The sequence below is a fragment of the Bos grunniens genome, chromosome 6, assembly GCF_055505025.1.
Source record: "Bos grunniens cultivar Pamir isolate PY7600 chromosome 6, Bosgru_T2T1.0, whole genome shotgun sequence".
Lineage (NCBI taxonomy): Eukaryota > Metazoa > Chordata > Mammalia > Artiodactyla > Bovidae > Bos > Bos grunniens.
Genome location: NC_141170.1, coordinates 30334892 through 30356614, shown reverse-complemented (window position 1 = coordinate 30356614; position 21723 = coordinate 30334892). Strand labels below are relative to the sequence as shown.

General features: G+C 37.4%; 1 protein-coding gene and 1 long non-coding RNA gene across 4 annotated transcripts in view; one reads left to right on the top strand and one right to left on the bottom strand.

The window, feature by feature from the left end:
- The window catches only part of LOC147370496 (uncharacterized), a 77219-nt gene extending 76103 nt beyond the window's left edge, over positions 1-1116 (bottom strand). For 2 of the 3 annotated variants that reach the window (XR_015165316.1, XR_015165315.1), the window contains exons 1-2: positions 701-1116; positions 234-412 (exon numbers count right to left, since the gene is read on the bottom strand). This is a non-coding gene — a long non-coding RNA (uncharacterized LOC147370496). The remainder of the gene's footprint in view (positions 1-233; positions 413-700) is intronic. The other variant, XR_015165317.1, reaches the window with a different exon arrangement.
- The window catches only part of NPFFR2 (neuropeptide FF receptor 2), a 77908-nt gene extending 60367 nt beyond the window's left edge, over positions 1-17541 (top strand). The window contains exons 2-5 of the mRNA XM_086405447.1: positions 5097-5152; positions 8897-9228; positions 11929-12028; positions 15208-17541. Of these exons, the coding sequence (XP_086261573.1) occupies positions 5109-5152; positions 8897-9228; positions 11929-12028; positions 15208-16042 (1311 nt within the window). The 5' untranslated portion in view covers positions 5097-5108 and the 3' untranslated portion in view covers positions 16043-17541. The remainder of the gene's footprint in view (positions 1-5096; positions 5153-8896; positions 9229-11928; positions 12029-15207) is intronic.
- Positions 17542-21723: the final 4182 nt, after the last annotated feature.

The window sequence follows — 21723 nt, the reverse complement described above, 5'->3', positions numbered from 1 at the left end:
GTTATTATGTTCACATAATAGTCTGAATAGTCTGAATCATCAGCTTTCTTTTCTTCTCTGAAGGCTTTCTCATGATGTTTGGGGGAAAAGTGGGCTACCAACCAGCTGCTTCAACACCTCCAATCAGTTCACTCTCTAACCGCAGTTAAAATTTCTTTGCTACAAGTTTCTGAAATTTTTATTATATCACCACACCCTTTAATATTTTAAACAAAGAATAGTGTCTCTCATACCTTGACGGTCACCAATATTTGAAATACCCGACAAGGAGTAGAAATAAGCCATGTTCACAGTGAACATAACTCTTTCAACATCTTTTGATATGCTTTTTCCATCTCAATTACTGATATCTTCAATTGTGCATAGCTATTTGAAACTTCTTCCCTGGTGGTTCAGCTGGTAAAGAGCATGCCTGCCAATGTAGGAGACATAAGAGGCACAGGTTCAATCCCTGGGTTTGAAAGATCCCCTGGAGGAGGAAATGGCAACCCAGTCCAGTATTCCTGGCTGCAGAATTCCATGGACAGAGGAGCCTGGCGGGTTATGGTCCATGGAGTCACAAAGAGTTGGACATGAGTGAAGCTACTTAGCACACATGCAACCTTCTTTATTCAGAGGAAAGAAGTCTAAGGGTTTTCTCCCAACACCAGCTATTAATCAGCACCAGGTATGAGAATGGTGTTAGTAAAGTTCCTCTTACACTCTCTGAGGCGTCCGAACTTTTTTTTGATCCAAGGGAGCGCTGGAATCTCTCTTCAACCGGAACTTCTACAGAGGCTCTCTCTTCTGTGGATGTCTTCCCTTTTCAGCATCCTGCAAGTTTTCCCAGCTGTGGCAGAAGACAGCTGGAACCAGTTCATGGGCTCGTACTGGTTCCAAAGCCCATGTGAAGTTTGTCTGCCTATTAAGCAATGCCCAGGTGGGAGAGACTCCTCCTGAGTCCTTTGGCATTCGGCGCTGGACCCCACAACTCCCACAGTGGCACTTTCGTTCATAAATGAATACCAAATTTTAGTTGTTAAATGGGGGTGGAAAAAGGAAGGACATTTTGTACTTACATGATACTACTGCCCTCTGGTGATATATTTGAAATTGTTTTGAAAATTAAAATATTAGGTCATATCATTCTGTCTCTTGTAGTTTTTCACCCCCAGTTTAAGCATGTGCCTTTTCAGCACTTCTGTTACTGCTGTTTTCTGTCTCAACTAAATGATTTTACCAATTTAAGTTGTCATAACTGCTTGCATTCAATTTAGTCAGTTCATAATTATTAAATTAGTTGCTTAATAACTACAATACCTTTTAATAAAAATAATTAGACCTTCAGTTCAGTTCAGTTCAGTCACTCAGTCATTTCCGACTCTTTGTGACCCCATGAATCGCAGCACACCAGGCCTCCCTGTCCATCACCAACTCCCGGAGTTCACTCAGACTCGCGTCCATCAAATCAGTAATGCCATCCAGCCATCTCATCCTCTCTCGTCCCCTTCTCCTCCTGCCCCCAATCTCTCCCAGCATTAGAGTCTTTTCCAATGAGTCACCACTTCACATGAAGTGGCCAAAGTACTGGAGTTTCAGCTTTAGCATCATTCCTTCCAAAGAAATCCCAGGGCTGATCTCCTTCAGAATGGACTGGTTGGATCTCCTTGCAATCCAAGGGACACTCAAGAGTCTTCTCCAACACCACAGTTCAGAAGCATCAATTCTTTGGCACTCAGCTTTCTTCACAGTCCAAATCTCACATCCATACATGACCACTGGAAAAACTATAGCCTTGACTAGATGGACTTTTGTTGGACAAGTAATGTCTCTGCTTTTGAATATGCTATCTGGGTTGGTCGTAACTTTCCTTCCAAGGAGTAAGCATCTTTTAATTTCATGGCTGAAGTCACCATCTGCAGTGATTTTGGAGCCCAGAAAAATAAAGTCTGATACTGTTTCCACAGTTTCCCCATCTATTTCCCATGAAGTGGTGGGACCGGATTCCATGACCTTTGTTTTCTGAATGTTGAGCTTTAAGCCAACTTTTTACCACTTTCACTTTCATCAAGAAGCTTTTTAGTTCCTCTTCACTTTCTGCCATAAGGGTGGTGTCATCTGCATATCTAAGGTTATTGATATTTCTCCTGGCAATCTTTATTCCAGCTTGTGCCTCTTCCAGTCCAGCATTTCTCATGATGTACTCTGCATAGAAGTTAAATAAACAGGGTGACAATATACAGCCTTGACATACTCCTTTTACGATTTGGAACCAGTCTGTTGTTCCATGTCCAGTTCTAACTGTTGCTTCCTGACCTGCATACAAATTTCTCAAGAGGTAGGTCGGGTGGTCTGGTATTCCCATCTCTTTCAGAATTTTCCACAGTTTATTGTGATCCACACAGTCAAAGGCTTTGGCATAGTCAATAAAGCAGAAATAGATGTTTTTCTGGAACTCTCTTGCCTTTTCAATGATCCAGTGGATGTTGGCAATTTGGCCTCTGGTTCCTCTGCCTTTTCTAAAACCAGCTTGAACATCAGGAAGTTCACGGTTCACATATTGCTGAAGCCTGGCTTGGAGAATTTTGAGCATTACTTTACTAGCGTATGAGATGAGTACAATTGTGCAGTAGTTTGAGCATTCTTTGGCATTGCCTTTCTTTGGGACTGGAATGAAAACTGACCATTTCCAGTCCTGTGGCCACTGCTGAGTTTTCCAAATTTGCTGGTATATTGAGTGCAGCACTTTCACAGCATCATCTTTCAGGATTTGAAATAGCTCAACTGGAATTCCATCACCTCCACTAGCTTTGTTTGTAGTGATGGTTTCTAAGGCCCACTTGACTTCACATTCCTGGATATCTGGCTCTAGGTGAGTGATCACACCATTGTGATTATCTGGGTCATGAAGATCTTTTTTGTACAGTTCTTCTGTGTATTCTTGCCACCTCTTCTTAATATCTTCTGCTTCTGTTAGGTCCATACCATTTCTGTCCTTTATCGAGCCCATCTTTGCATAAAATGTTCCCTTGGTATCTCTGATTTTCTTGAAGAGATCTCTAGTCTTTCCCATTCTGTTGTTTTCCTCTATTTCTTTGCATTGATCGCTGAAGAAGGCTTTCTTATCTCTTCTTGCTATTCTTTGGAACTCTGCATTCAGATGCTTATATCTTTCCTTTTCTCCTTTGCTTTTCACTTCTCTTCTTTTCACAGCTATTTGTAAGGCATCCCCAGACAGCCATTTTGCTTTTCTGCATTTCTTTTCCATGGGGATAGTCTTGATCCCTGTCTCTTGTGCAATGTCATGAACCTCATTCCATATAGTTCATCAGGCACTCTATCTATCAGATCTAGGCCCTTAAATCTATTTCTCACTTTCACTGTATAATCATAAGGGATTTGATTTAGGTCATACCTGAGTGGTCTAGTGGTTTTCCCTACTTTCTTCAATTTAAGTCTGAATTTGGCAATAAGGAGTTCATCATCTGAGCCACAGTCAGCTCCCAGTCTTGTTTTTGTTGACTGTATGGAGCTTCTCCGTCTTTGGCTGCAAAGAATATAATCAATCTGATTTTGGTGTTGACCATCTGATGATGTCCACGTGTAGAGTCTTCTCCTGTGTTGTTGGAAGAGGGTGTTTGTTATGACCAGTGCATTTTCTTGGCAAAACTCTATTAGACTTTGCCCTGCTTCATTCGGTATTCAAAGGCCAAATTTGCCTGTTACTCCAGGTGTTTCTTGACTTCCTACTTTTGCATTCCAGTCCCCTATAATGAAAAGGACATCCTTTTGAGTGTAGTTCTAAAAGGTCTTGTAGGTCTTCACAGAACCGTTCAGCTTCAGTTTCTTCAGCGTTACTAGTTGGGGCATAGACTTGGATGACTGTGATATTGAATGGTTTGCCTTGGAAATCAACAGAGATCATTCTGTCGTTTTTGAGATTGCATCCAAGTACTGCATTTTGAACTCTCTTGTTGACCATGATGGCCACTCCATTTCTTCTGAGGGACTTCATTAGACCTTAGATAATCCAAAATAGATAGAAGTAAATACCACCACCTTCCTGTCCTTAAGTCCTTGTACAAATACACATAAATAAAAAGGAAAACATGAAGAATACAGTAAAATTAATAATAACAAGCGTAATAATAGAGGCAATAGGGGAAAGTCCAAAGAGAGAAGGATGACAAAAATGGAGAGGGCTTGCCATGGACAGCTTTGGTGTGTCTCACAGTCTAAGTAAACAATGCTTGCTGACATTTGCCAACTTGGTCTATTTAATGAGTCTTTGATATAAGAATAAAGAATATGGACTCTTCTTTCAGATGGATAATTCTTTCTATAGTATGTGTAAACACTGTATTATAGTATATTTAAACCTAATAAATTAGAGTCTCTATGGATTCTTTCCTAATTGAAATTTGGGGGATACAACTATTTTGGGTAAAGTAACACCATTTATAGCCAGAAAGGCAGGAGACTTACAGGAGACTTGGGTTTGATCCCTGTGTCAGGAAGATCTCCTGGCATAGGAAATGGCAAAGCATCCAAGTATTCTTGCCTAGAGAGAACCATGGACAGAGGAGCCTGGCATGCTACAATCCATGGGGCCACAAAAGAGTCAAACATGAGTGAGCAACTAAACAACAACATATAACTTATTACTATTGTGAACTTATAAGAGGAACTTAAGCTATGTCAAGTGGTTTATTCTATACAAATGAATTCAGATAATAATATGGAAGCATTTTTCCCAGACTATAAAAAAATCTGGAAATAAGAAAAAAGTTGAGAAATATAAATAAGCAAAAAAAAAAAAAATGATATTATCCAACCATTCCATCTTCCAGAGTAATCTATCTATCTAATGGCAGTGTTTTGGCAAGTACAATTCCAAGAAGGAAAAAATTTTAAATCATTTCTTCTCCTGACTTCTCTTCCTGAAGACCTAGATACTCTTCCTATAGATGAATCTGAATAAATACAATTTTTTAAATTAATTAGCCTCCAATTAAAATAAATAAATTTATATTTTTAAAAAATGAGTAAATTGTCATAACAGGATTGTAAATGGAACTCATGAAGTTTATCCTATTATTCCTATTTTTTCTCTCCAGAATTGAAGATGAATGAATGAAAAAGAAAGCTCACAACCAAGTTTTGTATTCATCAGGTATTTTCCCATGTAGAAATAGAGAATATAAGACTAATTTTTGGTAAAATAGCTTATGTTTACAATTTATCTATTTAGCATGTATGTTCTAACTTGTAACATTTAGACTTTCTGTTATTAAAAAGACATTACACATTTTCAGTGAAGCATTTTGAAACTACTGAATCATCAGTGTGTGTAAATTTGCCTTCCTCAAACTGATGTACTCAAGTTTCTTACTCCTTATATTATTTCATCTAGAAACAAATATGGTTCACAGAGTATACTTTAAATAATTTTAGTTTTAAAGGTGTTCAACCAGGGGTACATTTTATTTAAAGCTTTTTAATCAACGGTATGGAACTTTTAAGTGCCCAGTAAGAAAGATGCCTGATACATGAATAGCAAAGAGCAGTTGCCCCTGATGTATTACATTGAGATAAATCAGGATCTGACTTTTCTCCACTTCACTATAGTAATTCTATGAGTGATGATGTTGTTCCCAAAGTCACATTATTATAGGTTAATCTAATGGTCAAAGCTCTGACCTCATGTACAAAAATTTTATAATTGAATGTTAGAAAATAACACTTAAAATGATGGACTCTTTTACTCTTTGCATTGCATTTTGCGTGCTATTTTGCAGTTAGCAAACCAATAATAGGATTAGTGAAATCCATATTGGCACCCAAAACAAAATATGATTTTAGTTTATAAAAAATCTACTGGGTGACTTTCCTGGTTGAGAATATGCCTTGCAATGCTGGGGACGTGGGTTTGATCCCTGGTTGGTTGGGAACTAAGATCCCACAAGCTTCAGAACAACTAAATCCACACATCACAACTAGAGAGTCCATGAGCAGCAACTAAATATCCTTCATGCCACAACTAAGACCCGAGCTATCCAAATTAAAAGAAAAAAAATCGATTGGAATAAGAGGAAAAGAGACTCTTCTGTCTTGAAAGACTGACATGGAGTGTAATATAATACACTGGAAGATTCTGTATTAATCCTCCTAACCCTCTAATCTCAACAGATACATCATGGATGCATATCTGCTTCGGACACACGTGGTTGCTTTCAGCCTGGTTATAAGAAAAAAGAATGTGTAAATATAAAGCATTATATCTTATGATATATTCTACCCATATGTTTGCCAGCTCTAACTGAATCCACAGAAAAATGTTTTTTATTAGTAACTCTTACCTTCCTACATTTTTCTCATGTCTTTCTCATTTGTATTTAAAGTGCTTCCTTGCCTTAGGTACAAATATCTTTAAATATTTGCGTGAAAGCTTTTCTTTTGGAAACTTTAAAATGATTTTTGTCAAGCTGGTAGGTTTTCTCAGTGCGTCTCTGGACCCCAAAGACTTTCTCAGCTTGAATTTGTATAGCAGCCTACAGTTGGTTCTACTCAAATTCCTTTCTTTTTCTCTTCTCCAAGCCCTCACCCGATCCCATGCTCACTTTGCTTTTCACTTCCAGTTTTTATCTAACTTTAGGAATATGAAGTACAGAAAAGCGAAGACGAATTTTAAAAATTTGAGGAAAGGGAAGAAATTAAATGGCAAAATAATGGGAGCTGTTGGAGAAAAATGATCCTCACTGAGTTATTTTTTATTAGTAAAAAACTTGTTTACCCTTCCCTGTACCTAAAATACAAAAACTATCCAAAGTCAAGTATCAGAAGTAAGTAACACATATATTAATCTTATATAGCACTGACAAAAATAGACATGCTCCCCTAATATGATGTAAATGTGTACTTGGTAAAAGACTAAAAAATGCTAAATGATAATGAGGTCATTAAATGGTTCAGTCTCTGCAAACTAGGGTCTGATTATCTACCTGTAAAGACATTTGGATTTACCCTCAACAATTCAACTACTAAAAACACAAATATGGGAGCTCCATAGTACATGTCCACTATCAAGTTGATTTTCATTTAAGGACACATATAACATTCTATCCAATTTACAAGGCATGCAGAAAAGAGTTAACAAGTAGGCCCGAGTGTGCTATCTTTAGAAGGGCCCAGTTTGCAAGCTGGATTAGAGTCTGGGAATTTAAATAAATTCTAAACAGCTCCCTATCTTGATACAAGCTTTCCTTAAATGGCAGAGTGGCTCACAGTGCCTAGTTTGTTTATACAATCACAAAGTTCATGCTGCACATTGAATTTCCATCTGGGAGCCTAGAATTTAGACACATACTAAAAAGAAGTTGCCCATCTGATCTCTCTCTAAAAACCTTGGAATGGAGTAACAAGCCTTCCTCCTAGACAACGTTTAACACTTGTTGTGAAACTTGTCACTGAAAGAATTAAGCATGACCTGTGAGACTCCACTGGGCTAGGACTCTTGGAACCCTGTGCCTGGTTTCCTGCAGATTTTACTCCATGTGTAAAGCTGATTTTGCTTGGGATCACTTTGCTATACTAAAACTAGCTGTGAATACACTATACGCTGGTCTTCCCAGGTGGCTCAGTGGTAAAGAATCCACCTGCAATGCAGGAAATGCAGGTTCGATCCCTGGGTTTGGAAGATCCCCTGGTATAGGAAACGGCAGCCTCACTCCAGTATTCTTGCCTGGAAAATCCCATGGACAGAGGGAGCCTGGCAGGCTACAGTCTATAGAGTCGCAAAAAGTCAGACACCACTGAGTGACTTAGCACACACACACAGTATGCTGAGTCCTGTGAGTCTTTCTAATAAACCACCAAACTTGGGAGTGTTACCAGGGACCTCTGACACCCATTGATTTTTGTCTTTCTTAAGATATATAGATTTAAAATAAATATTTATTGCATAAATACTATGTGAATTGAATTATGCTATGTGAAACCAAGATAAGTAACCCAGGCCTATTTTAAGAAATTCAGTTTTGTGGCTATGTCTACATACAGAACTATATAAAAAGAATATCCAATTAACTGAGTCAAAGCAGAATAAGGAAAATACAGTAAGCTCTTTTCAATGCAACTTTTGAGATGTATACATTTCATCTCATTCAAATATCAGGAAAGCTCAAGGCATGTTAGTTAGAACAAGTAAATTTTGACAGGTTATGATATTTGAAGGCAAAAGAAAGAGGAGTTTTGCAGGATTTCCCTTGAAATTTTGCAAGTGGATAGAAAGTATGGTAAATAAATGAATAATATAGAATATATCAAGGAAAATGACATAATAATAATTTTTACTTGTAGCACAAAGTGGAATTTTCAAATGCTCTTGATTAGAATCCTAATAATTTGAATGTCTGATTTATAACTCATTTCTATTATTGGAGTGTGTAACCATTCCCTTTCTGCAGGGGATCTTCCTGACCCAGAGATCAAACCTGGGTTTCCAGCATTGCAGGCAGATTCTTTACCATCTGAACCACCATGGAAGCCCTTTTAAGCAAAACTTATAGGTCACTGTGTGTGTGTGTGTGTGTGTGTGTGTGTGTGTGTGTGTATTTGCTCAGTTGTGTCTGATTCCTTGCAACCCCATGGACTGCCGCCCACCAGTCTAGAATATTAGAGTGGGTTGCTGTTTCCTTCTCCAGAAGATCTTCTTGACCCAAGGATCAAACCCACATCTCCTGCATCTTCTGTATTGGTAGGTGGATTCTTTACCACTGAGCCATCAGAGAAGCCCAGGGGTCCTTAGAGAAAATCCATCAAAATTCCATGGAATTTTAAAAGCATCTTTCTAAAGCTCTCTTAGGCTTATATTCTCTTGATTTTTAATCATGTTTTTCTTTTCTGCCTCTTTGTTCAGGTCCATCATGAGTGATGAATGGGATTCAAACTCTACAGAAAACTGGCATTACATTTGGAATAATGCCACAACACATGATCTGTACTCAGATATCAATATCACCTATGTGAACTACTATCTTCACCAGCCTCAAGTGGCAGCGATTTTCATTATTTCCTACTTTTTGATCTTCTTCCTATGCATGGTGGGAAATACAGTGGTTTGCTTCATTGTAATGAGGAACAAACATATGCACACAGTCACTAATCTCTTCATCTTGAACCTGGCCATAAGTGATCTACTAGTTGGTATATTCTGTATGCCTATCACACTGCTGGACAATATTATAGCAGGTATGTTGATCCACTCCAGTATTCTTGCCTGGAAAATCCCATGGATGGAGGAGCCTGGTGGGCTACAGTCTATGGGGTCACAAACAGCTGGAAACGACTGAGTGACTTCACTTATGTTGATTTGTGTACAGCTCAAAGATAATATAAAAAAATATTTGTCCCATATCCCTGCAGCTATGGTACGGTCATCCATTCATTTCAAATATTTATGGAGTTCCAAGAACTTCTCCAAGTAGCTGTCCTCATGAGGCCTACATTATAAAGGAGGATAAAAAAACAACAAACAAAAAGCTATATAAACAGTCAGAGAATAAAAAAAATATGGGGAAAAGTAAAGCAAGTGACAGAGATGAGATGTGGAGGCTGATTTTTATAGAGTTCACTGACAGTCATCTGTGAATAATGACACTTCTTACTGAAGACTTTGAATTTCTTTGACAGCTCTGAGCACATATAGTATGGTAGGAATGTTATTGAGACTATTATGGATCATAAAGCTCAAAGAACTGCTAAGTGTGGTTTCCATTAATACCAGGTCTTTGATATAATGTAAATAAATATTTAAACCCTCTTGGGGTTAGCTGGGCTTCCCTGGTGGTTAGGAGATTTCCAACAGTTTTTGATGGAAGGCAAGCAGCAGGACCAATGATATGTCACAAAGTGGTAGTTTCATTCATGGAGTAGTAATTTACATGTGCAGCATAAACAATGGTTCGGGTGCTACCCTAGAGGACTTCCGGGTCCGTATTACCACTTCCTAACACAACTTTATGTCCCTCCCTTGTGGCTCAGCTGGTAAAGAATCCACCTGTAATCAATCCCTGGGTTGGGAAGATTCCCCTGGAGGATGACATGGCAACCCACTCTAGTTTTCTTGTCTGGAAAATCCCCATGGACAGAAGAGCCTGGCAGGCTGCAGTCCATGGGGTCACAAACAGTTGGACACAACTGAGCGACCAAGCACAAAACATCACATTATACACCCCAGAAGTATAGGAATGGTGTATCTACGGCTCCTGGTAGAGTTTTGGTACATAGTACCTGATTAATAAATATTTGTTGTATAAACTAATGAATAGCACTCAAGATACTCATATTCCAAATCTGTATAAGAAAATATAAAAAGTATTTAGATCAAACAAGCCATATCATGGGGCTACTGTGGTGGCTCAGGAGTAAAGAATTTGCCTGCAATGCAGGAGATGCAGAGATGTGGGTTCAATCCCTGGGTCGGAAAGATTCCCTGAAGGAGAAAATGGCAACCCACTCCAGTAATCTTGCCCAGAAAGTAAACTGATGTTGAATGCCACAAAAGGGAAAGAACTGTGGTGTGGTTTGTTGTTACTGCTGTGTAGTCAGACACGACTGAGTGACTAAACAATAATAACAAAAGTCGTATCACAGTTCTTTTCCATTATGGCATTCAACATAGGTTTACTGAAAAATGGAGATTTAAGAATTTATTTCTGTTTCTTTCCTTTCTCTGAAGTGGGAGTCAGGGAATGTTTGAGTGGCTATTCTATCATAATATACTACATAAATTCTGTGTTTCCATGATGCTTGTCATTTAAAAGCAATATTTATTAATGATGTACATTAAAAAAAATGATGTACATTTTTAAGATGTGCTAGACAAAAAGAGTTGATAAAAATTGTTGTCTCAATAAACTTAAGAAATGATCTCAATATGTCTCCCATAAATATCTATAATTAAATTACTAGTTAAGTTTTTTCATATACAGTATCCTTCCCTACCCCTGATTCCTATTCCCAGGAGGCAGCCACATTCAGCATTTTTGCATTTATTTTTGGTAATTACTATAATATTTCTGAATAACATGTTTTTATTCTAGTATATTATCCAACTGCAGAAGACGCAATTTAGTTCTCATTATCCTCTTCTACCCCAAGAGATAGTTTCCCTCACCAAACTCCACTGAACTGACAGCACTAGCGCAAAAGAATGTAAATCCATAGAAACTGTCTGAATGTGAAATTGGAAAAACAACATGACTGGTTGAAATTTGGTATAAATACCAACAGACACATTTATACAGAGCCACAAATATACATTCATTTTTCACCTCCCTCATTCTCTCAATATGAGCACATCATTGTTTTTTGTTAAATCAATATTTAGGGTATGCATTACTATTATTATATGTACCTTACTCCTGCTGAACCATGTAGAGTACTATGATAGCAACCTTTTCTCTTATAAAATGTTTTTGTTTTCCTGGATTTAATAAGGGCATAATCTTTTGATTTGTTTAATGTTTTGAGTATAGCTATCAATAATGTTTTCTCAGATTTTCTTCCAGGAGAGTTAAGTTTCTTGCCAATACCTTCAAACATATAAAGTACATATATGTGTTTTTAACACATCAAAAAGATGTAAATGAGGTGAATAATAAAGCTTCCAAGCTTGTTGTGGGGATTAGATATGTTAATAGATGCAAAATATTTATTAGAGCATATAGAATGTTGAAACTACTGTATAAGCTTTGACATTATTAATATACTGAAAAACAAAGCTCTGAATATATTAATGAAAATAATGGGAAACGTTGATTGTTCCCTGGATCTTTTAAGAAACAGTTACATGCATCTAATTTCATGTCTTTCTCTTCAAAATTTCAGTGAAATTAAAATATACATGTATGATCTCTCTGAAGACTAACTGTTCCATTTCCCTTTCAGGATGGCCTTTTGGAAGTACAATGTGCAAGATCAGTGGCTTGGTTCAGGGAATATCCGTTGCGGCTTCTGTCTTTACTTTAGTTGCAATAGCAGTGGATAGGTAGGTCAACCCCAAACTCTGAATCCAGAAAATTGAGCATGTCTGCAACTATTCTACCTAACCAGTGAAAAATGTGTCATCTACTACATTTGGGCATATCTGTTTAAAATTGTATTCATAATATATCCTTTTATATATATATATATGTAGTATATAATATATATACATATGCATAGTATATATGTGTGTGTATATATATTTGTGCATTATATATACATAAATTGTATCCACAGTATGTATCCCTTTATATATATATAGAGAGAGAGAGAGAGAGGGAGATAGGGTGTATGCATGTGCATGCTTAGTTACTCAGTCATTTCTGATTCTTTGTGACCACATGGACTGTGGCCTGCCAAGTTCCTCTGTCCATGGAATTTTCTAGGCAAGAATACTGGAGTGGGTTGCCATTTCCTACTCCAGGGGATCTTCCTGAGCCAGGGATCAAACCCATGCCTCCTGCATTTGCAGGAGCATTCTTTACCACTGCACCACCTGAGAAACCACACACACACACACACACACACACACACACTAAGAGTTCAGTAATAAAATAAAACTAGTAAAGTTTTCATATTTTAAAATTAAATAATTAGAGATGATTCATGTCCTAGTTTGGCCTGCTATAACAAGGTATAATACGTTATTTGATGAATGAATAAATGAAAAAATAATACTTGAAGTTTCCATAATTGTTTTACAAAAGGAGCAAAAATACCTAGAACAGCACCTATGAAGTTATCCGTAATTTAAGGGTGAGTAAATGGGAGAATTCACTGATTAGAAGACTAGATGAACACTTGGAGGTTAAGACAGAAGACCTATCACTTCATGGAAAATAGATGGGAACAAAGTAGAAACAGTGGCAGATTTTATTTTCTTGGATTCCAAAATCACTGTGGATGGTGACCACAGCCACGAAATGAAATGATGCTTGCTTCTTGGAAGTTACAAGGGAAGCCTTGTGACAAACCTATACAGTGTATTACAAAGCAGAGACATCACTTTGTGGACAAAACTCATATAGTCCAAGCTATGGTTTTTCCAGTAGTCCTCTAGGGATGTGAGAGTTGGACCATGAAGAAGGCTGAGAGCCAAAGAATTGATGCTTTTGAACTGTGCTGCTGGAGAAGACTCTTGAGAGTTCCTTGGACTGCAAAGAGATCAAACCAGTCAATCCTAAAGGAAATCAACCGTGAATATTCATTGGAAGGAGTGATGCTGAAGCTGAAACTACAATTGCTGTGAAGAACCAACTCATTGGAAAACACTCTGATGCTGGGAAAGATTGAGGGCAGGAGAAGAAGTGGGTGACAGAGAATTAGATGGTTGGAGAGCTTCACCGACTCAATGGAGATGAATTTGAGCAAACTCTGGGAGATAGTGGAGGACAGAGAAGCCTGGCATGGTGCAGTCTATGGGGTTGCAAAGAGCTGAACACAACTTAGCAACTGAGCAACAACAAAAACAAGACTTTACATATGCTTTGAAGGAGTTGTAAAGAAAGACAACAGAGTAGTAAAAGCTCAAGCTAACTAGTCGTTATATAAAGATATTAGTTAAATTAGTTTGGGTTGCTTCTAAGCCATTTAAAAACTCTGTTTTCTTACCTGCAGATCTGGAAAACAGTAAGTTTCATAACATTTCAGTTTTATAGAGTCATCAAAAAAATCCTAGAAAATTCAATAGATGATAATACTTTGAAAAATATGTTATGCAGTTGCATAGTTGTATGGTTATCTTATACTGCAGAAGGAAATGGCAACCCACTCCAGTATTCTTGCCTGGAAAATTCCATGGAAAGAGGAGCCTGGCAGGCTACAGTTCATGAGGTCACAAAGAGTCAGACATGACTGAATGACTGAGCACATGGTTATCTTATAATGAACATAATGAACATCAATAATAACATTAAGAATCACAATGACAAAAATTAACAGCAGTAAAATGAACCAGTGTTACTCTTCATATTGATGTTGAATTTTCATGCTCCTTAGAAGATATGGAACACCAGGAAGGTGTATAAACAGACCTCATAATTGGCAACTCTCAGAGTCTTACAGCTCTGAAAAAAACCACCAAAACACTTGGTGGCTCAAAACAGCAGTGTTTAGTACTTCCCACAACTCTGTAGATTGGCTGGGTGTGGTTCTCCTACTCTATGTCTTACAGCTGAAATCGCTCATGCTTCCACTTATACCATGCTTGCTAATGTTCAACTAACTGGCCAAAGCAAATTGCATGTCCAAGCACACAGATCATATGTGAGGGGACCACAGAAGGGCATGAAGGAAAGTATAAGAATATGGGCTCTGGAGCCAAACCACATGTGCAACAGTCATGTGTGATTATGGGCAAGAATTTTTACCCTTTCTAAGACTTTTCCCCATAAAAGGCTTAAAGATACAATCCATGCAAACCAATGAAAAGGACCTTAGAACAGAATATTAAATGTTCAATATGGGCTGCTTAACACTAACATTTTTATTATATCTTTAAAATTTTTATTGGAGTAGAGTTGATTTACAATGTTGTGTTAATTTCTGCTATACAGAAAAGTGAATCAGTTGTAAATACATATGCATACATCCGTGCTTTTTTTCTAAAGGTTTATTGTATTTATTTATTTAATTTACTTTTTGGCTGTGCTGGGTCTTTGTTGCTGTGCATAGGCTTTTCTCTAACTGCAGCGAGTGGGGCTACTCTCCGTTGTGATGCACAGGCTTCTTGTTGCAGCAGCTTCTCTTGTTACGGAGCACAGGATCTAGGTGCACAGGTTTCAGTAGCTGCAGCACATGGGCTTTGTAATTGTGGTTCACAGGCTCTAGAGCGCTGGCTCCAGTAGTTGTGATGCATCAACTCAGCCATTCTGCAGCATGTGAGATCCTCCTGGACCAGGGATCAAACCAGCATCCCTTGCACTGCCAGATGGATTCCTAATCGCTGGACCACCAGGGAAGCCTGAGTACTTTTGCTATTAATAGTGTCTGATATACTCCACTTATTCGTATTTTGAGTTGAAATTAATCTCATATAATTATTACAGAAAATGCGTCTCTCCTAATTCTAACTTTCTACGTTTTAGGGAGAACGTGGATGAAGACTGCAGTTACTGAAATTTAATTAATGACTCAGCCAGAAGTTTTGAGCAGTCCTTCACTGATATTTGCCTTTCGTTACAGGTTCCGGTGTGTCATCTACCCTTTTAAACCAAAGCTCACTATCAAGACGGCATTTGTCATCATTATGATTATCTGGGTCCTGGCCATTGCCATCATGTCCCCATCTGCAGTAATGTTACATGTACAGGAAGAAAAAAATTACCGAGTGAGATTCAACTCCCAGGATAAAACCAGCCCAGTCTACTGGTGCCGGGAAGACTGGCCAAGTCAGGAAATGAGGAGGATTTATACCACAGTGCTGTTTGCCAATATCTACCTGGCTCCCCTGTCCCTCATTGTCATCATGTATGGAAGGATTGGAATTTCACTGTTCAGGAGGAAAGTGCCCCACACAGGCAAACAGAACCGGGAGCAGTGGCACGTGGTATCCAAGAAGAAGCAGAAGATCATTAAGATGCTCCTGACCGTGGCTCTGCTTTTCATTCTCTCCTGGTTGCCCCTGTGGACCCTGATGATGCTCTCAGATTATGTTGACCTGTCTGCAAATGAACTGCAGGTCATCAATATCTACATCTACCCTTTTGCACACTGGCTGGCCTTCTGCAACAGCAGCGTCAACCCCATCATTTATGGTTTCTTCAATGAAAATTTTCGTCGTGGTTTCCAAGATGCTTTTCACCTCCAGCTCTGCCAAAAAAGAGCAAAGTCCAAGGAAGTCTACACTCTGAGAGCTAAAAACACTGTGGTCAGCAACACATCTCATCTGTCAGCACAGGAATCAACAGTTAAAAACCCACACGAGGAAACTGTGCTTTGTAGGATAAGTGCTGAAAAGCCCTTACAGGAATTAATGATGGAAGAATTAGGAGAAATTACCAGTAGCAATGAGATGTAAAAAGAGCTGGTGTGATGATTTTAACTCTGCTGTGTGATATATATTGAAATATTGTTGATGTCTATGGCTTCGTTCTTTAGTTGTTTCTATGAATGTTAGAAACCCTCTCTGAAAAAAAGTCAACAAAATGAACCTCCTGTTTGTAATCAACCTTATTGTATTTAAAATATATACAGAAACATACACAAATTGGCATGGATAAATCTATTTTCTAGGACTAGTTTTCAAAGCCTCATCTTTTCCAACTTTGCTGTGTATATATATACAACACACATACACACACATTTTCATCAAATGGTGATAAATGGGCAGTTCTTTGCATGAGAGCATGTTTTGCAAACTCTCCTTTTGCTTTTGAATTGGAAATTTCAGACTACAGAACTATTTATCTGTGTGTGCTTTTAAAATGTACTCAGCTTTCTTAGAATAAGAACTGCAATAGCAAATAAAGGGACACTGTATTTCTTTGTATTTAAAGGCTGACTTTTTTCCTTTTAAAAAGTACAAAGTTGGTAACAATTGCTCCAAATGAGTTATTGTTGAGTTTTAATACTTCCATAAATGAATTTAAGCCCTAGCTGAACCCACGTTTCTTGTAGAGATGATTCAGGATCCCAAGTTGACCTCCTTTCTAATAGAATCCCTGACATAAAAAAGTCAATCTTGTAATAAAGCAGCAGTTGTCAGAGGAAAGCAGCTCTCTTTTGAAGGGCTTGATCAGAGATGTTCAACAGTCATCGTAAGACTCCCAGAAAATTTGAACTGATTATTCCAGATTTCCTACTGGGCAGGACATTTAAATCTGGAAGTCCTACTGGATTAGCAAATTAATACTGCTACTAAGAGAATGGTGAACCCCTGGATTCTGCCCGGTTAGGATTATGTAGTGACAATAGTCATAAATGCTGGCTTTTATTCTGGGGTGGGATAGACCCTAGAAAATTGGGAATTATAAAATAACAAACAGTTTTGCAAATAAAAATAAATCTCTGGGCTTGGACCTATCACGTTTTCTCGGGCTGTAATGTGGTTTAAGGTAAAAGCTTTCCAACACTATAGGCCTTTGAGAAAATAATTGTTTTAATTGGGTTTATGCTATATAATATTTAAATCTGTATGTGTTACATATTTCCAAAACCTTTTTTGAATTTCATTATTTCTTCTATATCATGTCGTCTATGTGTTATGAAGAACTTATTTGGGACTTCCTTAATAACCACTTTTGTGATTATAAAATAATAAAATTTACATTACGAAATATCAAAACAGATATTATCAAAATAACACCTGTTACTAGTAGAATTTTCATGAAAAACAGAATGGTGCAAAAATTGCATGTAATTCCTCTTCAAAGGAGAAATAAAACAGTGAAAACACTATGTAGATCAGCATCCTGTATGTACATCTTTGCCAAGAGTGATTATTCAGGAATGATTATTTTGCCATTGTCTACCTTACAATATCATTAATACATATTAAATTTCTACAATTGTGCTACTTTAATGGTGAAAAATCATTTAAACTTGTGATTTTGATTACTAGTGTGGCTGAATATTATTTCATGTTTCTTATTGATTTGTATTTATTCCTCTTCCCATTCACTGGCCATTTTCCCATTGTAGTTTTGTTGTTGTCTTTTATCTATTACTATGTACTTTGGGGGGCTTCCCTTGTAGCTCAGTTTGTAAAGAATCTGCCACCTGCATTTGATCCCTGGGTCGGGAAGATCCCCTGGAGAAGGAAATGGCAACCCACTCCAGTATTCTTGGCTGGAGAATCCATGAACAGAGTAGCCTGGCGGGCTACAGTCCATGGGGTTGCAAGAGTTGGACACAACTTATCTACTAAACCACCACCGTGCACTTTTTGTATCAACCATCAATAACAGGCAGAATTGGTCTTTAAAAAAAAAAAAAACATAAAAATGTTGTCTTTTCTCTGCTTAAAAGCCATTAATCATTTCTTTTCAAATTAGGGGAAAAATAACAACAATAACAAACTCCTTATCAGGACTTACACACCTTTAGTTTTTCTGCCCCCTGTCCACCCCTTAATCTTGTCTCATATCCTACACACATCATTCACACTACTTATCTAGTTACCTAGTGGTAACCATTCTTACTGTCATTTGGGGGCATATTTACATGCTTTCTTTAATAAAGTAATGATTCTGGGACATGTACTTTATAACTTCTTATTCATTTAGTATATCAAGAACACATGTCCATGTTGTTTAATATTCTTCAAATATCCATTCCTTAATTTACTAAGTTTCCTTTCTGAGGATGAAAATATAAGCTATTTCCTAAATCTATAAAATGATGCAGTTATGTGTACCTTGTATAATACTGGGCATATTTATAATTATCTCAGAATAGACATATAAAAACACAACTGCATGTCCAAATGCAGGTACATTTGATAATGTTTTAATACACATTGTCAAATATTTCTTAAATAGGTTTTAATATTTCATACTTCCCTTAGTGGTGTAACTGAGCTATCCATAAAGCCTATCCCACTCCAGTATTCTTGGGCTTCCTTGTGGCTCAGCTGGTAAAGAATCTGCCTGTAATTATTTTGCAGACCTGAGTTTGATCTCTGGGTTGGGAAGATCCCATGGAGAGGGGAAAGGCTACCCACTCCAGTATTCTGGCCTGGAAAATTCCATGGACTGTACAGTTCATGGGGTCACAGAGTTGAACATGATTGAGTGACTTTCACTTTCACTTTAGTGGTGTAACAGGGTTTGCTCACTCACACACTTATAATATGGCATATTCCATAGAACATGGACTTCCCTGGTGGCTCAGACAGTAAAGCGTCTGTCTACAATGCTGGAGACCTGGGTTCGATCCCTGGGTCAGGAAGATCCCCTGGAGAAGGAAATGGCAATCCGCTCCAGTACTATTGCCTGGAAAATCCATGGACAGAGGAGCCTGGTAGGCTACAGTCCATGGGGTCGCAAAGAGTCGGACATGACTGAGCGACTTCACTTCACTTCATCTTTACTTCATAGAACAAAATTGTCTTGTCAGTTTGGTCAGAGAGAACTTGTATACCTATGTTTGTTTCATTCCATTGTTATGCAGCCGGACATTAAAATAATCTTCATTTAATTTGATTCATTTGTATTCACTTATCTTCACTTGTATTTGTAGCAGAAGAAAACATTTCCCTTTTCTTTCTAGTTTGTTCACTGATCTATAATTAAATTGACATAAGACAGTACAGAAGGGAAACAAATTTAATTACATATGTATGGGAGCCCCATGAAGACATGAGAGGCTCCCAGAGAGTCAGGCAACTGAGGCTTTTATGCCATCCTGGACTAAGGAGAAGAAGGGTAGGCGATGGAATGTCAAAGGAGAGGAAGATAATTCACAGGAAAATGGAAAGAGAAAATATTTGTTAAGGAAATGTTTGTCACACCATGCAAAGTCTTTTTTATGTAAAAAAAATATATATATATATGTATATAGATATCAATTCAGTTCAGTTCAGTTGCTCAGTTGCGTCTGACTCTTTGCGACCCCATGGACTACAGCACACCAGGTCTTCCTGTCCATCACCAATTCCCAGAGTTTACCCAAACTCATGTCCATTGACTCGGCAATGCCATACAACCATCTCATCCTCTGTTGTTCCCTTATATATATATATATGTTTACAATAGCTCTCTTCCTGGTAGGCTCCCATCTAAATTATTTTAGGGAGTTAAGGGACAGATAAAAAGTTCTTCTTGAGTCTGTTGGGCCTTTATCATGTTCAGCTTGAAATAACCCACCTGCCACAGTGGCATACTCTGGGGTGGCCTCCTCTGAAGCCCATCATATTCACTTGTATCTCTTTCTTAGTTAATTCCCTCTTCCTGTTCTTTACTTCCTATTTGGTTAGATTATTTGATTTTTTTCTCAACAGTGTATAAAAGTGCTCCCTAAGTCAGGATATTAATCTTTGACTATCAGACATGTTTCAAACATTTTTTCTATTTGATGTGTGACTATGTACGTGTATATGCACAGATATGAGGACAAAGTTTCAGCCACTGTGACAGAATCCTGAAACACACTGGATTCTTAAAGGATGTAGATGTTGATTCTGTGCTTGATGTTAGCAGTCCAGCTCAGTGGGGACCTTATTACCACATATTAGCCTTTACAGATGAGGAACTGACTTCACAGAGGTAAAGGAAGTTGTTCAGGGTTATGCAACCATAACCCTGAACATAAACAGTGACTCATGGAGCCAAATTCTAACCCATTTCAGCATTTAATGAATATTTATTATGTGGCAGGCACTACATTAAGCTCTTTACAGGAATCATCTCATTGAATCCTTATATACTAGGAAGTAAGTTTTAATATTCACCTTTTCAAACAGACACAAAGGCTGAAGCTTTCAAATATTAACATAAGGAACTATTTAAGAATATTTATTCAGGAGTCAGATTGTCTAGGGCTGCATCTTGACTCTGCCATCTAGATATCAGTTCCTAAAATTCTCAATAACTCAGTTTCCTCAACTGTAAAATGGACATAATAATAGAAATCATTTAGCAATTTAATGCAATACCATTTGTAAATAGACTAGAACTATACCTAGTATTCTTCCATTTATTAAGAGGAAACATAGTTTGTATCAGCCTAATGTCTGTAATCAATTTTTAAGAGGCTTATTCCTATTTAGGTAAAACTCAGAGGTTAAAGATAACTGTTCTAAACTGGCTGCTTGGATAATAACCATAAAAAACAAACAATATAAAACTCAATCTTTTATTGTACCTTATTGTACTAGAAAATAAATATGCATCATGATTTTCTACTTTGTTGCTTTCTTATATATTTCTAGCTAGCTTTCTTTTTCAAGCAGTGTTTTTTTCAAAAAGATATTTACCTCATTACAAAATGAATTATCCTATACATATGTCTTCCAAAGATGTTTCCATGTAAACAGACAGTGCTCAAGTATACATTTTCCCAGACAGTGGGAAAACAATGGAATGGTACTGCAGAATAACAAAACGGTGAATGAACACAACAATATAAAAGTAAAAGCCCAGTGGGCCTCAGTCCATGGAGTTGCAGAAGAGTCGGATACAACTTAGCAGCTAAACAACAACAATAACAACAGTATTTTCTATTCAAGTTCCATTTGTAAGATTATAACCCAGATATAACGAGGACCTTATAGTTATATATTGATTACAACATTGAATTGTTCTTGTTTTATTTCAACCTTGGGGCAGGATTCAACACTTTTCTTCACTTCCTAAAATAAATCCTCACAACAACTGCAAAATATATACCAGCCACATTTCACATCAGAATACTAAAACCCAGAGAGGCCAAATAAGGTTACTCAACAAAGAAATTTGAAACTGGTATTTAAATTCAGGAGTGCTGAATGCCAAAACCCATAAAATAATTGGTTAAAAGAAAAGTATTTTATGAATTCTTGTTTGCAAACAAATCTTAAGTAAAAATGGCATTTGCTTTTTTCAAGGCAGTTTGATGTAGATAAAGAGCACAGGCTGGAACCTGAGGCATTAAAATTTTAATTCTGCAACTTGCTAGCTGCATAACTATAGGAAATTTACCAAGATATTCTAAGGACTCAATTTCCTTATGGATGAAAAAGAACATATTTATCACATCATTTATAGAAAGTAGTACAGTGTT